We start from the raw sequence: 17,092 nt of genomic DNA, 5'->3' as shown, positions 1-17,092 counted from the left end.
ATATTAATCATGCTCCCATCCTCGCACGCTCCCAGGCAGAGGGATTTCACAGATAACAGTCTGTTTATAGTACATTGATAATTGGCGCAATGTGTTTCACAGACCATCAGACAAATAATTCATTCTAATTAGACTTGCCTCATACAAAGTGAGAGCAAAGGAACTGAACTCTTAGAGATTGTGGGGCTATTGGAGACGGGATGAGAGACAGAGAGAGGGGGAGGGAGGGAGGGAGGGAGGGAGGATGGGAGGGCAACCTCAGTGATGAGTCATGAAACATTCAAACCGAGAGGAAGGAGAGAAAGCAGGTGGCACGGTGGCAGTATTTCATGATTTACCATAAATAGTCTAAATGAAAATATGAGAATATAGCCTCTGTAATTAGAGATACAATGGCATCAATGTGGCTCAGTCTCTCCTACATGGTGTATAAAGACTGGGAGGGCTTTCTGCAGAGCGATATTGTTCAATTAGGACTTGTATTGATTTACTACGGACACAACAGCGCGATGGGAATTTTATTTAGATCAGAACACAGACACTCTGCAGAGCTGTTACCATCTTAAAGGTGCACTGTGTAGTTTTGGGGGAAGACATTTTAATCAGAAGAGAAAGATCTTCATTGACTGTTTTTTTTTTATGCCTAAACAAACAAAATAAACAAACTGACCTTAAAGGACAACACAGTTTCATACTGTTTTGTTTTGTTTATGTGGCGGACCCTGCCACCTCTCTAGCTTCAAACAGTGTTCTGGGACCTTATTTTCCTCTGACAACAGCTTGTTTATTCACTTATGGAAAACATAAATATCTCTGAGTTTGTATTATTACCTCATTGGTATTGTAGAGTCTGAATCTCTTCTCCAGAACTACACAGTGCCCCTTTAAAAACAAGCAAACTGTTCAAATCACTGACAGGAAAAACATTCATGTAAAATATTGATGGGATTTTTTATTTTTATTCATTAGTTTATATTTAAGAGTTCCAGAGGTGACTTTTGAGTGAGGGCGTCGCATTGAGCAGGGTTACTGACCTTAACACTGGAGGACTCGGCGAGAAACTCTCGTACCAAAATGTCCTTGAGGTTGACACTGAATCCCCACCAGCTTCAGGACTACTGGCCTGTAGCTGACTCCGGCCTCTAACCTCTCTGTAGAGGGGAGTAAATGAATCTTTAAAAATCTCCCTGCATTCAGGCATGATACACTATCTGCTGCTCCCCTGGCTGCGCGGGTGAGATAGCAGCACCGGTCAAACAGATTCAGTGGGAGGCAGGAGCACCCAGAATTATGCAGCGTGTGAGGGATTAGTATTCATAAAAAAAAAAAAAAAAAGGCAAAAGTTTTTCTATTCGGAGAGGTTAAATTGACACACATTAGTATTCATACCTAAAATAATAATGAAGGAAAATACAGCCAAATAATCATGAAGTCCATTTCGAGCTCTAATCCGTTCACTTTACCGTTAAAGTGATTCTTTTGGAAGGATGGCAGCAGATGAGTATGTTAATTTTACATTTAAAAAAAAACAAATATCACACTGATATAGAATAGGACAGCAGAGGATTTTGCAAACTGCTGGTCCTGCAGAACGGCTCCTCACATTCGAACTCAATCTGTGTCACAGCATGAGTCTGTTTCTCTCATAGTCCGGCAGTCAAACGTGTATTACATTTCTTACTTTGGAGCCGCGCCGGGGTCCAATGTGAAATATCAAGTGTGTGTCTGCAAAGTTTTAACAGTCCAGCGGCGTCCAGGCGTTCTCACACATCTGTCACGGCTGAAGCAGAGCGACTTCCTCCACGTCCAACCTGGGGAGCATGGCCATTCGTCGCTTTCCTCTCCGGCCCTAATCAGCGACGCAAATGCTTTCAGCTAATTGATTAAAATGTATTTTACAGCGATGTCATTAGCATCCTTATCATTTTTGGCAGCTGCAGCAGCTTTGTGTCTCCCTACATAAATGCTTGGTGTCATAATAGCAACGTACTCCTGACTCTGAACTATAATTAAAGACAATACATGCTGTTTACGTGCATTGACAGAAAATATCTACCGTGAGGTCATCCTGTTTTCTCATCTATCAATAGAAAAAGCTTGATCTGATTACAAAGACAGGCTTGCAGATGCAGCCTCTCCTCAGGAGTAAATGTTTATTGATCAAGAAAGACTTGGGCATGTAAATTCTGATTTGTATGTGTGTGTTGTCTGGGGCAGAGTGGCTCCAGAGTAGAATCCATCACTATTGGCATGTGGACCTGATTACTGGAGAGACTCTGAAAGTCTCATAGACCTATGATAAAGAACTCTGTCCAGGCCCCTTTACAACCACATCACTCAGGGTGTCCGCACAAAGGAACAGTGCATTGCATTGCATTGCAAAGAAAAAAGAAAAAACACTCGGCGCGGGCCTCATCTTGGCACAATCGCCTTAACTCGGCTCTATCCCAGCAGATATTCCCCTGTCTGGACCACAGGAACACATTTAAACTCCTCAGAAAGCAATGCGACGGAATATTTTAAGGAAGAAAAATAAACTTGATATGGATAAGAACCTACATTCAAAATCGCATTAAAACATAACTGTCTTGAAAAATGTGGAACTGTAAGCGAGAAACAGATGTAATATTCATGGGGAGGCAGAGTGCTGGAATCTGACTTGCATTTGATTCTCATTTGAAATGGAAGTAAGATTCAGTAGCAGAGCCAATTTGTTCATGAGAGTAGGCGGGGTGGTCCATTTTGATTTGAAACACCATACTGGCAAAAGAGGAAAAATAAAACGTGAAAAAAATGATCTTTCCAGCAGCGGGTATGGTAATCAGGATGGAGTTAGCATTTTGCTACTGCAGGCAGAAAAGACTGGCTCACGGAGGAAGAATAGACAGAGCATCTAACTGTTAACAGACACAGAAATACATCATCCTGCTCGGAGACTCCATCCAATCTTTCAAAAAAAATATGTTCATGTTGCACGGCTGCAATACATATCCATGAAAAATGGATTACTCAGAAGAACGTCCAACTTGGTTTTACAAGTGTTTTGATGATGTTCATGTTTTGGCTGAATCATGATTCCTCAGCGTGTCATGAGGTGGCGGCATTGAGCCTATTCAGCCTGTCAAAGCATCTAATACAAGGCTGAGACTGCATGTAAACAAATACCTGCTGGGTTCATTGGTGTTGGTGTTTGTTTATTAGAAATAGATAGCCACTGATCATATTGCCACATATTAGTGTTCAAATTAGAGGAGCAGGAGCAAACACCTCTTAAGTGCCTTTTTGGATGCCCCTTTGGTCCTCTAGGGTGCCCCTCCAGTCAAATGGTTAATAGACCCCTGTGTGTTTTATTATATAGGCAGAGTAGTTATAATCAGATAATAAGATTTTTTAATCTTAACCAGGGTTTGTATCTGTTTCACTATAAATATACTGAGACTTTCTGCGCACTGCATCTGGTGCCCTTTTTATTTTTTTCGCCCCTGCCCCTGTGATTGCTTGTTTCTTCTGACCAATTCTCCAAAACCTTCTTTTCAAATTCACATAATACATGTTTCCCAAACTTTTTGGCTGGTGACTTATTAAAATAAAGCAGTATATACTTGCGATCCCTTGTTGCAGGTGTAAGTTACTAATTTTGACCTCTGAACTACTCATATTGTCTCGTTTTAATACATTTTCGAGCTCCAAAGACATAAATTATTCAACATTTCCCGAGAAAGGTGGATATTGAAATGAGAATTTAAATTATCTTAAACCTCTTCTTCTTCAACTCAACTGTCTGTAAATTAATCTCGAACAAATTATCATTAACTCACAGGCAATTTACTGTAAGTGGATATCTTTCCGGCACTACCATGAAATAAGCTGATGCCGTAATTCCCACCTTGTCGCTTCAAACAAATTCTTAAAAATATTATACTATTATTATTGAGAAATACCACAGAGCAAGTTCTTTAGTCTGATGTTGTCGTCGCTTCAGCACAACAGAGTCAACACATCCTGAATATGTGTCGATGAGTCATTTCCCATATCACAGTCATTTCGCATTAAAGTAGAGCAAACATTTTCATGTGCTTTCCTGTGCATTCCCCATTCACTTCATGCTGTGAGCTGACAATTTGCACTGAAATGCAAACGCGCCTTTCATCTGCGGAGGGAGCACCTGTGTGACTCACCGACGGGGAAATGATGTCACCCCTTTTGCAGCCATGTTGCTGTGTACAGTCTCGGCTGTCTGCTTCTCAAACACATCAGCTAAAAGAGGAGCTCATTTCCTGGAAGCTCACTACCTTCTTGTAAAGTCTAATGAGGGAGATCCCACGGCTAGATCGCAGAGCTGTGAACCATACAAACCTGTGAGAACCATTTGAACGCAGTGTCATCAACAGATTTAATCTTTCGTGCTGTATTAATTTTAAATTAGAAATGATCAAAACACTACTAATGCTATCACATAATGTGAGCACAAAGGTGTCTTTTTATTTATTACTTTGAAAACAAAATCATTTTTTGGAGGCATCCAGCTTGTGAGATTGGAATTAAAGATCCTGGGCATGGAGAAAAATACCATTATCTTAAATAATATTTATCTCATGTGGATCCTCGTCTTTGTATCTGCTTTCTCTCTGGATGTTCTTGCTGCTCTGCATCACGTCCCTTCTCAGCACTTTTGTGTCCCCACTATAAAAACACATTGATTTGTATAAGCAGTACACTGGCTGAGCCCATTATGGAGCTGTGATGGAGTAAACATTCAACATCCAGCTGGGTTGCTTGACTTGCCACCCATCATTACACAGACTAAGACTAGACAGAGTCAGCAGATAGTCCGCTCCTGGAGATATATGATTATTGACATTGATATTAAGCAGAAAAATAACATTTACAAGAGGTTATATCCTCAGTGGTTTTCCATCTACAGTTACTGTAAACGGCTGAGTAAACAATACTGTCTTCAGCCTTTACATAAGGTGCCATCTTCTTTTGTCACAGTTCTTGTCTTAAACTTTATTTATAGGCTTTTCAGTACTTATACACACACAGATATTAAAGGTGCAGTATGTAAGAATTGGCCATATGTCAAACTCATACTTTCATATAAGAAATATTGGGCAGCTTATCACCAGACTCACCAGATTCAGCAGATCACTTAACAGCTGCTAACTGTAGCTGCTCTTAGGTAGTTAGCTAGTAAAGTTGGCTGTTTGGACTGGGAGCTTGGGGACCAGGGGAGCGTTAATGTTAACACCACAGGCACAGGAGCTTTGGACCAGGACAAGGCTAGCTGGTTAGCATGCTAACTTCAGTAGATACCTCTGCAACACAATACACAGACATCATAATGTCAAAACTGCTGTTTATTTACATTCAAATTCAACTAATTTGTCAACATTTCTTACTAAAACTCTGATCATTTTGTTGGTCAGCAAATTAGCTAATTTATTAGATATGTCTGATAAAATGTTTTAATCCAGGCTGTTTAAAGCAACATTATGTCACTTTTTTACTTTAAAATACAGCTCCAAAGTAATGTTAATGGTACAGTATCTTGTTATATGGTGAATGGTGTCTCTGTCTCATCAACATACAACTTTTCAACACATAACATTGTTGAGATGTAATGGGGATTTTTTCGTAGTTAGCGCCTACATTACGTCTGACAAACTGTTACAGACCTGGGATTTGTATTACGACAGTGGTGTTGCACTCAGAAACTGTAGGGGGCACCAAATAACAAAAAATGCCAATTTCTACATTATGTTGCTTTAAGCAGAGGGAATTTTCGAGAATCAAACTGAGAACCTGCTTCTAAGATGAAAAGGTGCATTATTCTCTTCCTGCACTTCTTGTATATATATTTCTTCTTTAATAATGAAAACTAATTTAAAACAAGCAAGGAGAAAATTAAAAAGAAAATGCGTTTTTAGGTCAGACATAGGGAATGTAAAAGTCCTGCCCCTTGGCACTTCACAAAATCTGGCCCCTCTAAAAAAAGCTAGCTAAAAAATAGCTTGAAGGCTGTGCTGACATCAACGTGCTCACTGGGAAGTCCCAAAATAGTAAACATACATGAGAAGGATTCCAGGATATGACCACAAAATGTAAAAGTCCCCATTTTTTGTAAGTGTATGAAATTATATAATTGAAGTTACTTCACATTACAACATCTCCATAATGCTCTCCACACGTGGGTTGCTAATGGAGCCGCCGTAAGCTTCAAATAAGGCCCATGTGAATGAATCTCACTTATGTGTCCACGTAATTGGGTTCATGTTGAGGCCAGATGGGGCCCATTTATACCCAATGGGTTACAAATAGTATTTAGCTTTTTGTTTTGCGCTCACTTCACAAGTTATCCAACAGCCGGGTAGGAGTCATTAGCCCACGACACAGTCAGCACAACTGCAAGCCCGAAGCTGAAAGGCACCACAACTGGGTATTGGACTTGAGCTGCTTCGGTGGTGAGCAAATGTTCTTTTGCAAAACACAGACAACCACCATGATGTCTGTAAGCTGGTAGAGTGGAGAAGAAATCAATATTGAACTACATCTCAGGTGGCAGTGGTGGAGAATTGCAAAACAAAGTTGATTTACAATGCACATTTCCACATCAGTTGACTGCACGCCAACTCATGTTCAGCCCACATGGCAACCAAGAGAAAAATCTCACTAATCGTATTTCTATAAGAGCCCCTCATTAGTGACGCATATGGGCAGACGCACATGGCGAATTGCAGAGTGTGGAGTCAATATCCAGATTTGAATGAGTTCCATATGTGTTGCCAAAATGGGATTCAAATGTCAGCCTTCATCAACACGTGTGGCTCGAATGGACACGTTGATGACGTGTAATTCTTTGACAGGACATCAGTGTCACTCTGGATCTCATCACAGCTCAGTCAGTCAGCAGAAGGAGAGTGGATTATTACGTGAATGAAGGATTTGTACAGTGCTGATATTATGGTGCAGGCTCTGGCCTCGTCACTCCCTGAAAGGAAACAGCCGCAAGGATTGGGGAGTGATTATAATAACTTATCCTTTACGGGAAACAGGTGGACGCAGGCAATGAGTGTAGCAGTCATCTCGAGTTGACGGCTTGTACCAGCTTACAGGCTTTGCTTCGTTTGTAGGTGGAAGTGGAAGTTTGATCTGTTATGATTAGAGTTAGGAAACTAAAAGCCTTGATTTCAGTTCTAGGATGGCCCAGGAAACAAACTCTCTCCTCCATCATGAAAGTCAGATGTGATGCGCGCCCATCTTTGAACTGCTCACACATACCGATTGTCTGACGCTGATCTGAGGCTTTTTGTCGGTGATGTCTAAAATAAAACTCTCTGCAAGTGGAAGATCAGGGCCAAAGTTATGTAGTGTGACCTTAGCTGAAGCAGACACTGTTTCCTGCATCGGCATTCAGCACTGACACTGGCTGTAAACAAAAGTCCTCTACAGGAACATAATTCTTGGGATTTATCCAAATACCTAAACCAGGAGTGCCCAGACTTTCTCCCTTCGAGTGCCAAAACTGAAACTTTACGCCAGGGTCTGGGCCGAATGCAAACACTTATTGTATAGCATTTTTAATATGCAAAATGGTACTAGGATCCCAACAGACTCCCCACTCTGCCCACCGTTATCAGACTGTGAAAATGAAAAATTAAGGAGATTTATTTCTTACAAAAATAAAACAGCATAAACAGTTATATCATATTTATTTAAAGGTGCAATATGTGAGAATTTGCCACCTGTCGAATTCATAATAAGAACTAATAGGGGGCAGCATTTCACCAGAGTTAGCGCTTAATGCTGCTAACAGTAGCTACCATCAGCTAATTAGCTCTGGTAGCAATGGAGCTAGTGGTCCAGAGTGTGAGCATGGAGCACCAGGGAAGTGAAGGAACTTACACTTCTAGCAAGGGAGGTTTGGACCACGACAGGCCAGGGCTAGCTGGTTAGCATGCTAACTTGAGTAGAAACCTTTTCAACATGATACTTTACATTCTGTTGATAATTTTAGTTTCTTACATATTGCACCTTTAAATATATATTAACAAACTCAGCCTGTTCGGTCCAATCACTGCACTTCCGCACATCTGAAATCAAGCTTGTGAATTTCAACTGGTGAATTTCCAAGCTGACATACATTGCCTCGGATAAAACTTTTAAAAAAAGAAAAAGATTTATGAGTGAATCAGTGGATGACACAATTTTGATATCAAAAATGTGAAAGAAGCTTATAATAATTCTTAGCTTTATGTCATTAAATAGCATATCTAATGTGGCAGATGATGAAACAAAATATAAGAAGTTCTTCAGTCGTCCGTAGTGGTTTGACGCGCCGTACCCTCTCGGGAAAGATCAAGGCCTTATCGATGCCTGGCTTCTCTGCTGAGACCTACATTTCTTTCTCTTCATCACATTTGAGCGTGATAAAGTGTCCCATTTTCAGATGAAAGAAATCCCACTGGGGCATATTTTCATTCGGATGCAGGAACACAAGTGGAGTACTGCAAATTATGTACGTTTTCAAAAAAAAATTCAAACCTTAACTTTGTTTCAATGTTTGTTGTAGGTTTCTTTGTGGGTTTTCAGTGTGTGTATGCGTGTGGTATATCTCACTGTTTCTATTAAGTCTGTAGTATTTTTTCATTGCAATGTTTTCAGTGACAAAATGTGCAGACGTGCGGGGCAGACTAGACCTACAGGAACAGATGTTTTCAGACAGGAAGTAACAACAACCCTCCTTCCCCCTTCACCCGTGTCAGCACTTTGCAGTTTCAAGCCCATCACTTCCCCTTTCACCAAGCGACATGCAAAGCACACTCATAAAGATATATTTGTACAGATGTACAACTCTGTTTGGTGACGCCATGACACAGGAACAAAATGAGGACGGTCGAGCGACGCTGGCTGCACATATGACATTAACGACATCAACCAGAGATCATGTGATTTCATTGAAGTCTGACTGTTCTGTGCAGATGATATTCATGGCTTAGTTCAGTGGCACTTTAAATTGCTTTTGCACAAGCCTCTTCTGTGTCTTTGCATTGCGAACTAACCACGAGACCTCGTGCTGGTGAAATAGATTCATAATTAAAACTGTAAATGGGAATATTATATCAAAATGGCCACATAACACAATCCTAATCGTTGGTTTCCAGCTGGCAGGAGGACCTTCTTGGCTCTGTGTGTGTATTGATTTTGTTGTTCGCCTCATCTGGTGTGTTGACAAGAGGCAAATACATACAGAGAAGCTAAATGACTGCTATTTAATTTGGTTTCAGTGATTCAGCAGTTTACCTGAGGGGAGAGGATACTGCAGCTTCAGTTCATCGGCCCACTGGGCTGAAGTTGCATGCGAGCATCTGCAGTATAGAACTTGTCTCTTTTAATCAATGGGTGTTTTTCCTAACGTGAAGAGAGAGAAAGGCCTCAGTTCAGCCCGAAATTACACAACTGTATGAAAAGTAATGACAGTTTTCACCTTGCTGTATTTGTTTGGCTTTGACCGCCACGTCGATAGCTTTAGCTAGCTGCTAGTTAGCAACCCCAGAAACTTATTTTGTTCCCTAATTTTCCTCTTCTCCTATCCTCTTGTGTATATAGTTTATGAATTGGACTCAAACTTTGAGACATGCGCCAACATTTTCACTCACATTGAAATATTTTCGAGCCTTGAGGATACGGCTACACCTGGGCCCATTCGCGTCTCTTTGCATCCACTCATGTCGTTCAAGCCAATCGGCAGAATAAATGTTAAAATGTTTCTTTATGTTGCAAATTTACATTTCTAAAGGTTCCATTTTTCTCTTCCTGTTTTCTAACAATGCTGTGCTTATAGTCTAGGTTTAGGCACAAAAACCACTTGGTTAGGGTTAGGAGAACATCACGGTTTGGCTTAAAGTACATGTTTTGGTTGCCAAAAACGCATTTGGGAATGTCCTGAGGTTCTTCCTCCTTTTCAACACCTGGTGCCCACATCTACCACAATGCAACTTAGGCACTGCCTGACATCACTGGGGACAATTTATCAGAATACATAAGCTTCCTCTGGAACCACGAAAGGCTTTATACTTTCTATATGTTTTCACATACACAACAGTAGTACTCCCCAAGACCTATAAACACACTTTAATGTGTAAAATTGGTGTCTTTAAATTACTGACTGTCTTCCAATCCATTTTGCGGTGTCACAATATCACGCTCGTACTTTACGTACACATCTTAAATAGATAAAACTCTGTTCATCATTCAAGGTCAAACATCTGATTGACATAAAAATAAGCAAAACACAACATTTGTTTTTTTGTCATCAGAACTAAAGAAGTCTAGGGTCTCTACTGGTATCCCTAAAGACAGTCCCAGTCTCTCTCTAACAGAGACATCACATTTGTCTCCATCTGCCCCAGAATGCACCTGTTCCCTGTTGCTTTCCAACATGTCACAGTGAGTTTGTCTTTCTCCATTAAGGCTCTGATGTTCTGGAAAGAGCGAAGCCCAGTCTCTGCACGGACACATTTTTATTATTCATTACATTTCATTCTTTCCATCTCTCCAGTGTCTGGCCTCGCTGGTGGTGCAAGTGGAATCACAGAATAAAATCTCACTTATAATGCCCTCACACTGGAAGAAGCCATTTACTGTATGAGCCTGCTTGATATGATTCACAGTGTCGACCATTCAATCGCAACGCAGCGATGCGACACCCCAGAATTTACCTAAACTCAAAATTCAACTGCCAGAACAACTGTGACAGAGCGCTGTAATTAAAGGGGCGCTGTTTTCATTTTTAATATCTACAATATTAATGAGGTAATAATACAAACTCGGAAATATGTTGTTGTTTTTCCATAGCTGAGTAAACAAGCTGTTCTCAGAGGAAAGTAAGGTCCCAGAACCCTGTTTGAAGCTAGAAAGGTGGCAGAGTCCGCCACATAGTCCGCCTGAGGGTCCGCCTGTGTTGTCCTTTAAGGTCAGTTTGTTTATTTGTTTATTTAGTTTGTTTAGGCATAAAAAATCAGTCAGTGAAGATCTTTCTCTTCTGATTAAATTATCCACAAAACTACATAGTGCACCTTTAAGACAAGATATTACCACAAGCACACCAAAACAAACCATAAAAAAACAATCAGTGAATGAGCAGCTTTCTTTTTCAAATTTCTAAGTAAACACTTGGCAGGATGTTGAACCCAGGGGGGTTTCTGTATCACAAATGGAGGTGCTGTTAGCAGTAAGTGGTTGCACGGTTACAGGAAGTAGAACAAAAGGTATGGGAAATGAAAAGCGAAAAGCGGGTTTATAAAAGGCGAGGCGGTTCATCGAGTGATGGGTTAAAAAACTTCTCAGACTCTGCTATTTACGGCCTGCCGCCTCGCACGCCTGATAGAGACAGAACAGCATGGAGACGCTTCTCTTTCTATTTCCTCAATTCAACTACATGGCCCCGAAGGAGGAAGCATATTTCAAAATGCTCGGTCCACAAGACTTGCAGGCACCAAAGATGAAGGACGACAGTAGCAGGTTGGTGTGAAAACCTCAGTTATATTCGTCTTCTTTTTTTTAGGAATGAGTAATTTCATATTGAGATTTAGTAAATGTTGCAGCTAATGTCAGAAATCAGAGTAGTGCAACTTTTATCACGAGGAAAGAGATGAAGCAACATATGTGTAGAAAGGTTTTTATTTGACTGAAGGGCAGCGTGGCACCATTATAATAGAGATGTGATGTTTCAATGCATTACCTTATCTGAGCGTAATTCAAGGCCACCGCAGCTGACTGTGAGGCTGTTCGACTTTTAAAAACCCAGCTGTCCTCCATGATGAGTCTCTGTTGCCTTTTTGTTAGAACACGTCTGCATATGTGACTTCTACCACAAAAGCGTTGTGTAATTTATAGTGTTTCATGTAAGCCACTTAAGAAATGTGTCTGCGAGGAGTAACGGTGACAAGTTGCTGATTTGGGGAACAGTTTCACAGTTGCGCTCACAGACAGTTTGTGGAACTTGATGTACTTTCTCCTCTGTTTTGCAGGCAGAAAGACAAGGAGAGGAAGAGCCGACTAAGCCTTTTTCTCACCAAGTCAGGCTCTCATGAAAACGTCAGTCCCCATAAAAAGACAAATACGACACCCAGCAAGTGAGGCAAAATCCATTAATTTCATACAGAGGCAATGCTGTTTTTGACAAGCATTATTCATTATTAACCTCAGTTTCCAGCACCCTCCATGACTCATTGCGCACTTGTAGAAACAGACGTCTCATGAGAATCCAAAACCTTTTTTTTTTTGCAGCATCATTAGGGAAGCCCTGACCGCATCTCTGATTTTTTTTCTGCAGCATCTCACCGGAGGCAGCTTTGCAATGGAGTGACTCCTTTGAAGAACTGTTGAAGAGCTCGGGTCAGTTCAAAGCCCCCAAAATGTCTGGAGCATGTGTCAAATCGCCATCCAAAACGGTTCCTTCTGCTGTCAAACAATTTTGCTCCATTTCAATTGTAAACCGTTAAGGAGTGCTACAGGCAATAAATAGTTAATGAGGAGAGCAGTGAGAGTTTCACTACATCTTTTAATGTTTGTTAGCACAGATAGTAATACAGAAACTGTGCAACTTCCTCATAGTCGCGGAAGTTGCACTTTAGTTCCACAGTGAAACACTGTAAACCACTGTGTGTGCTCAGTTGGGAATGGTTAATATAGTCAGTGCCCTATAGTAAGATAATAATATTGTAAATAGTAAGTATATTAAGTATATATGTTGTAAGTATATTTAAGCTATGAAAGGTTTATATATATAATTTAATTGTTTGTACAGTGGGGTCATTTTAATGACTTTGGGACGAGGATTTAATGGAAAGTCTATGTGCCTCCTCTGCACACCCTGCTACAATCAAATGCGAGCTCTATTTACCCAACAGGCTCAGAATATACACATTTTCAGCTGTCCCTCTCTTTATTGTGTCACTCTAGTCACTAAAAGTGTGTCTCTGTCTCTGTTTCCTCACAATCAGATGGGGTGGAAACCTTCTCTCAGTTCCTCAGGACAGAGTTCAGTGAGGAAAACATCGAGTTCTGGTTGGCCTGTGAGGAATACAAGACCATCGATTCTGACACGAAGCTGCTGTCCAAAGCCAAATATATTTATACAGTTTTTATTGAATCGGACGCCCCTAAAGAGGTATGGCATGGCATGTTTATTTATCATTAACTGCATGGATGTAATGTTGTTACTGTAGCATAAAGGCTGGTTTAGCATTTTCTTTGGCTTATTTGGGAGGTTTCAAATATTTATGTCATCATAATAAAAATATCAGTGGACAGAGTCTCAAGCACTACATAGTCATGAGCCTGCAGCAGGTTGACCTTTGTAAGCAACGGTTACAAGCAGCAGCTCACTGAGGTCAGGCATCTAGTGCATGCACTGCTGCAAAGCAGGTCGGGTTATTTCTGTGGGAGACAGCAGCGGTTTCAAAGGTTTCCATTCCCTTAGCGAGGATGATGCGACCACCATCTGATATGCTTTCAGGCCCTGCAGCAGATCTGACCGTTAGAGAGTTTGCCGTCTGGTTTGAGGTTTTTGACACTCTGCAGAACTGGAGAGAGCAGCACCCACACACTTTCAGTATTAGATGAGTGTATGTGTACAAATGAAAGATTTTGGAGCAGGCATCAGTGAGCTGAAGACGTACCAAGTGATTTCCAGGGAGGTCAGAATGTAAACGAGTGTCACTTTAATATGAACAGTGCACACATACTGTGAATATTCTGAGAGCTTTGGTCGCGGTCATGATTTTTCTTTCTTTTTTTTTTCTTTCTTATCTTTTGTGATGTAGCACAAAGCAAGCGAGAGTCGCAACAGTAACAACACTGTGTGGAAAGACAGACATTAAGTGCTCACAATGAAAACAACAAAACGAGACAAATAAACAAACAAATGGTATTTTGGGACATTGTATGTTGGGGGTGTTAAAGAGCAAAAAAAGGGACATGGACATGATTGGAATGGGCAAAAGGGGAAAAGGAGGGAGGGAAAAAAATCAAATGATAATAAAAAATCCCTCTCCACACTCCCCAAAAGAGAAAATATCTTGTTACAATGTGAAATGTTTGTAAAAATGACATTTTCTTGTAATAACATGATACATTTGTATTTCATAATAATGTTAAAACTCCTTGGTATAACAACAAACCTTGGATAATATTCATGATCATGATAATATGTTTCTTTCTCTGGCATTGCAGAAAAACACTTCTGTATCCTATGACTATAATTGCCGTAATTAGTATGTTGAGACAAAAAACTCAAAACTGAATCCGACAACCGAGTCCATTAATTATTGTGTTGTTATAAACATTCAGATCAAGACACAAAGTGTGCCTCATTATACATGGCATTCCTTTAGTCTAGCTTTACTGTATTTACTTAATACTATATGAGTTATTCATTATGTCCTAATTTCCTTTCATTCAGGTCAACATTGACTACAGCACCAAGATGGCCATCCAGAAGACCATAGCACAGCCCACAAAGAGCTGTTTTGAAGCAGCCCAGATGAAAGTCTACAGCCTGATGAAAAAGGACTCCTACACCAGGTTCCTCCAGTCTGACATTTATCTGCGTCTCACCAGGAGGAAAGGCCCGGGGGCCACCATGTTTCGCAGAAGGTCACGCTCCTGTGTGTTCAACGACAGAGGCGAGGCCACAAATGAACCTTCGGCCTGGTAACACGTGGTAACATTGCAGGCGTAGCGGCTCAATCTGTGAAACAGATTAATATATAGGAGATAATCCCTGATTTGCAGCACAGTTGTTGGAACACACCGTGTGTTGCGGAGGCTTATTATCCACAGGTTTGCTTCTGCAGAGTGTTATTTTCTTATAACCACAAGGGTTACAGTGGATTATCTCACCTACATATAGCAGCTGGCCGGTGATTAAAGTAAAAATTTAAAAGAACGGTTCAACATTTTGGGAATTATGCTTTGTCACTACCTGATCCAAGCAGCACATGCTCTAGCATGTCCGCTATCTTGGACATCAAGGTATGGCAACACCACGAGGATAAATAAGATGTAGGAACTCTGCATTAAAAAAGACAAAACCTTTATTTAATATTTTGTTGAGTTGTGTACTAACATTATACCAGTTTCTTCCTCCTTGGTTGCCAGTCTCTTGTTCAGCTAGACTGACGGGAAATCGGCGAACGCAGCTAAACATTAATAAAACTTTAAAACTTTACCTCGTCTGTGAACATTTGGACCTGAGACACACTGTTTATCTGCCTTAACAGCTAGATTACTTTACTGTACACTAGCCGCAAGCTAACGTTAGCAAGCAACACTGAGGGTGTGTGTGTCAGTGTGTTTAAGTTCAGGTCAACCCTCAGTCAATTCAGCACTCACCAGAGACTCCAGTTCTCCCCATCTCCTCTGTTAATAATTAACAAATCACCTGCTGGTTACGGGCGGTTCATGTGGCAGACTATTTCCTGGTTGCCTGACAGTGTCACGTGACAACAATGGTTGATTGAAGTCCAGCCTGCAATTTCCCCTTTTTTCCAGTCTTAATGCTAAGCAAAGCTAGCTGGCTGCTGGTGGTGGTTTTATATCTACCATACAAACATGAGAGTGGCATCATTCTTCTTACCTCAAAGGCAAATCAGCGTATTTCCCAAGATGTTGAAATATTCCTTTAAGAAACATACTACACAGCGGGATAACAGCTGACACCATTAGCCTTTAAGCAGTAGGAATATTTAAAAAGGTTACGAGGCTACTATGTCAGAGGCATGTGGTTATTTGAAAATAATGCACACTTTTCCGGCCAAACAGAATTGAGTATTCTCTGCGCCCACCAGATTATTCTGCAGCCCTTGTCTTCTCTCTCTCAGAGGCACTGCGCTGCCTGCGGTTTGATGGTTTTTATACTTTCCCAAATCTCAAAACTTGAGTGACAACAGGATGGTCGGGGACAGACTCTCAGCCGAAGTGCCTCCACGCTGCTGACAGTATTCAGCCAGCCGTACAGGCTTCCACACTGAGGCCTCTCTCCTGACTGCAGACACATTACGCTTCAACTGCTTTGTCTTCCGATCCAGCAATAGCACCTTATACAACATAAATACTGTTGATATGGCGAACAAGCTAATTTGACCGTATCTCATTAAAATGGATTCATGATTTCATCCCTCCTATTGTCCAACCCCCTCAAGACTAATGTGCATCCACGGTGTCTGCAGAGCACCGAAACTTTTTAATGAGGGATATATATCTCTCATTTCTGTTATTGATTAATTCTATCCTGTTTTCCACACACAGACAATGCATATATCTTATATGAATACTAATATTATCTAATATTATATTAATTATGATTGCTGTTTTTCAGTTTGCTACCATCTCACATAATTTATGTATTACTATGATCATTACTGTTGCCTTGCTGTTGTAAAATATACAGTGTGTACTTTAATATGTGGAGTAACTCAAATAAACACTTTCTTACAAAAGCAGTTATAATGAGGCTTTTTGTGTCATTAATTAGTTTGAATGACCTCATCTAAATGTGACAAATGGAGCCGTTATGTTTGCATATTACACTAGTGGGGGAAATTGTGATGGTGTGTAGCTCCCTCGTCCAAATCACTGAAAAATTAATAGACCTTATCAAATCCCACCAACCCCAGCACAGAATTATTCATGTTACTGTATATGTATTCACAAGCTATACTTCTTACAAAGACAAATACAAATACATATTAATTTGGAAGTGTCAGCGATCCCGCTGAGTTCACCCCCAAACTCTTGTGTATATATGCAGAAAAAAATAATACCAGTACATATATGTGCACAGCATAAAGCTGGATACACAAATGTGCCCACAGAGCCAGTTTAGCTCATTAACACAGATGTCAGGGCTTCTAGTAGCCTTCAGAGGGATCAAGTCCGTCTCAGCCCAAGTTACTGCCATTTCAGAAAAACCTGCGTGGAATATCTCACAGTTCACATTAATTATGCATCCATCTAGACGGCAGCGGCATGCGTGTGCTGCAGTTTCCTGCTGTCTTCTCACACAAATCGTCTGGGAAGGGAGGGA

General features: G+C 40.7%; 1 protein-coding gene across 1 annotated transcript; it reads left to right on the top strand.

Moving 5' to 3' along the window:
• The first annotated feature begins 11,195 nt into the window (after positions 1 to 11,195).
• rgs18 (regulator of G protein signaling 18) lies at positions 11,196 to 16,515 on the top strand. The gene is made up of 5 exons (XM_073492093.1): positions 11,196 to 11,523; positions 12,033 to 12,137; positions 12,338 to 12,399; positions 13,008 to 13,174; positions 14,468 to 16,515. Exons 1-5 carry the CDS (start codon positions 11,402 to 11,404, stop codon positions 14,720 to 14,722), a joined length of 711 nt encoding a protein of 236 aa, XP_073348194.1. The 5' UTR covers positions 11,196 to 11,401; the 3' UTR covers positions 14,723 to 16,515.
• The last annotated feature ends 577 nt before the right edge of the window (positions 16,516 to 17,092 follow it).

The sequence above is a fragment of the Pagrus major genome, chromosome 21, assembly GCF_040436345.1.
Source record: "Pagrus major chromosome 21, Pma_NU_1.0".
Taxonomy (NCBI): Eukaryota; Metazoa; Chordata; class Actinopteri; order Spariformes; family Sparidae; genus Pagrus; species Pagrus major.
This window is presented reverse-complemented; position numbering and strand designations above follow the sequence as displayed.

What these genes read in the sequence shown, in the direction of transcription:
- rgs18 (XM_073492093.1), top strand. Translation starts at nt 11,402, where the DNA reads ATGGAGACGCTTCTCTTTCTATTTCCTCAATTCAACTACATGGCCCCG. An exon ending in ATGAAGGACGACAGTAGCAG is followed by an intron (nt 11,524 to 12,032) that starts GTTGGTGTGAAA and finishes TCTGTTTTGCAG; the next exon opens with GCAGAAAGACAAGGAGAGGA. An exon ending in ACAAATACGACACCCAGCAA is followed by an intron (nt 12,138 to 12,337) that starts GTGAGGCAAAAT and finishes TTTTTTCTGCAG; the next exon opens with CATCTCACCGGAGGCAGCTT.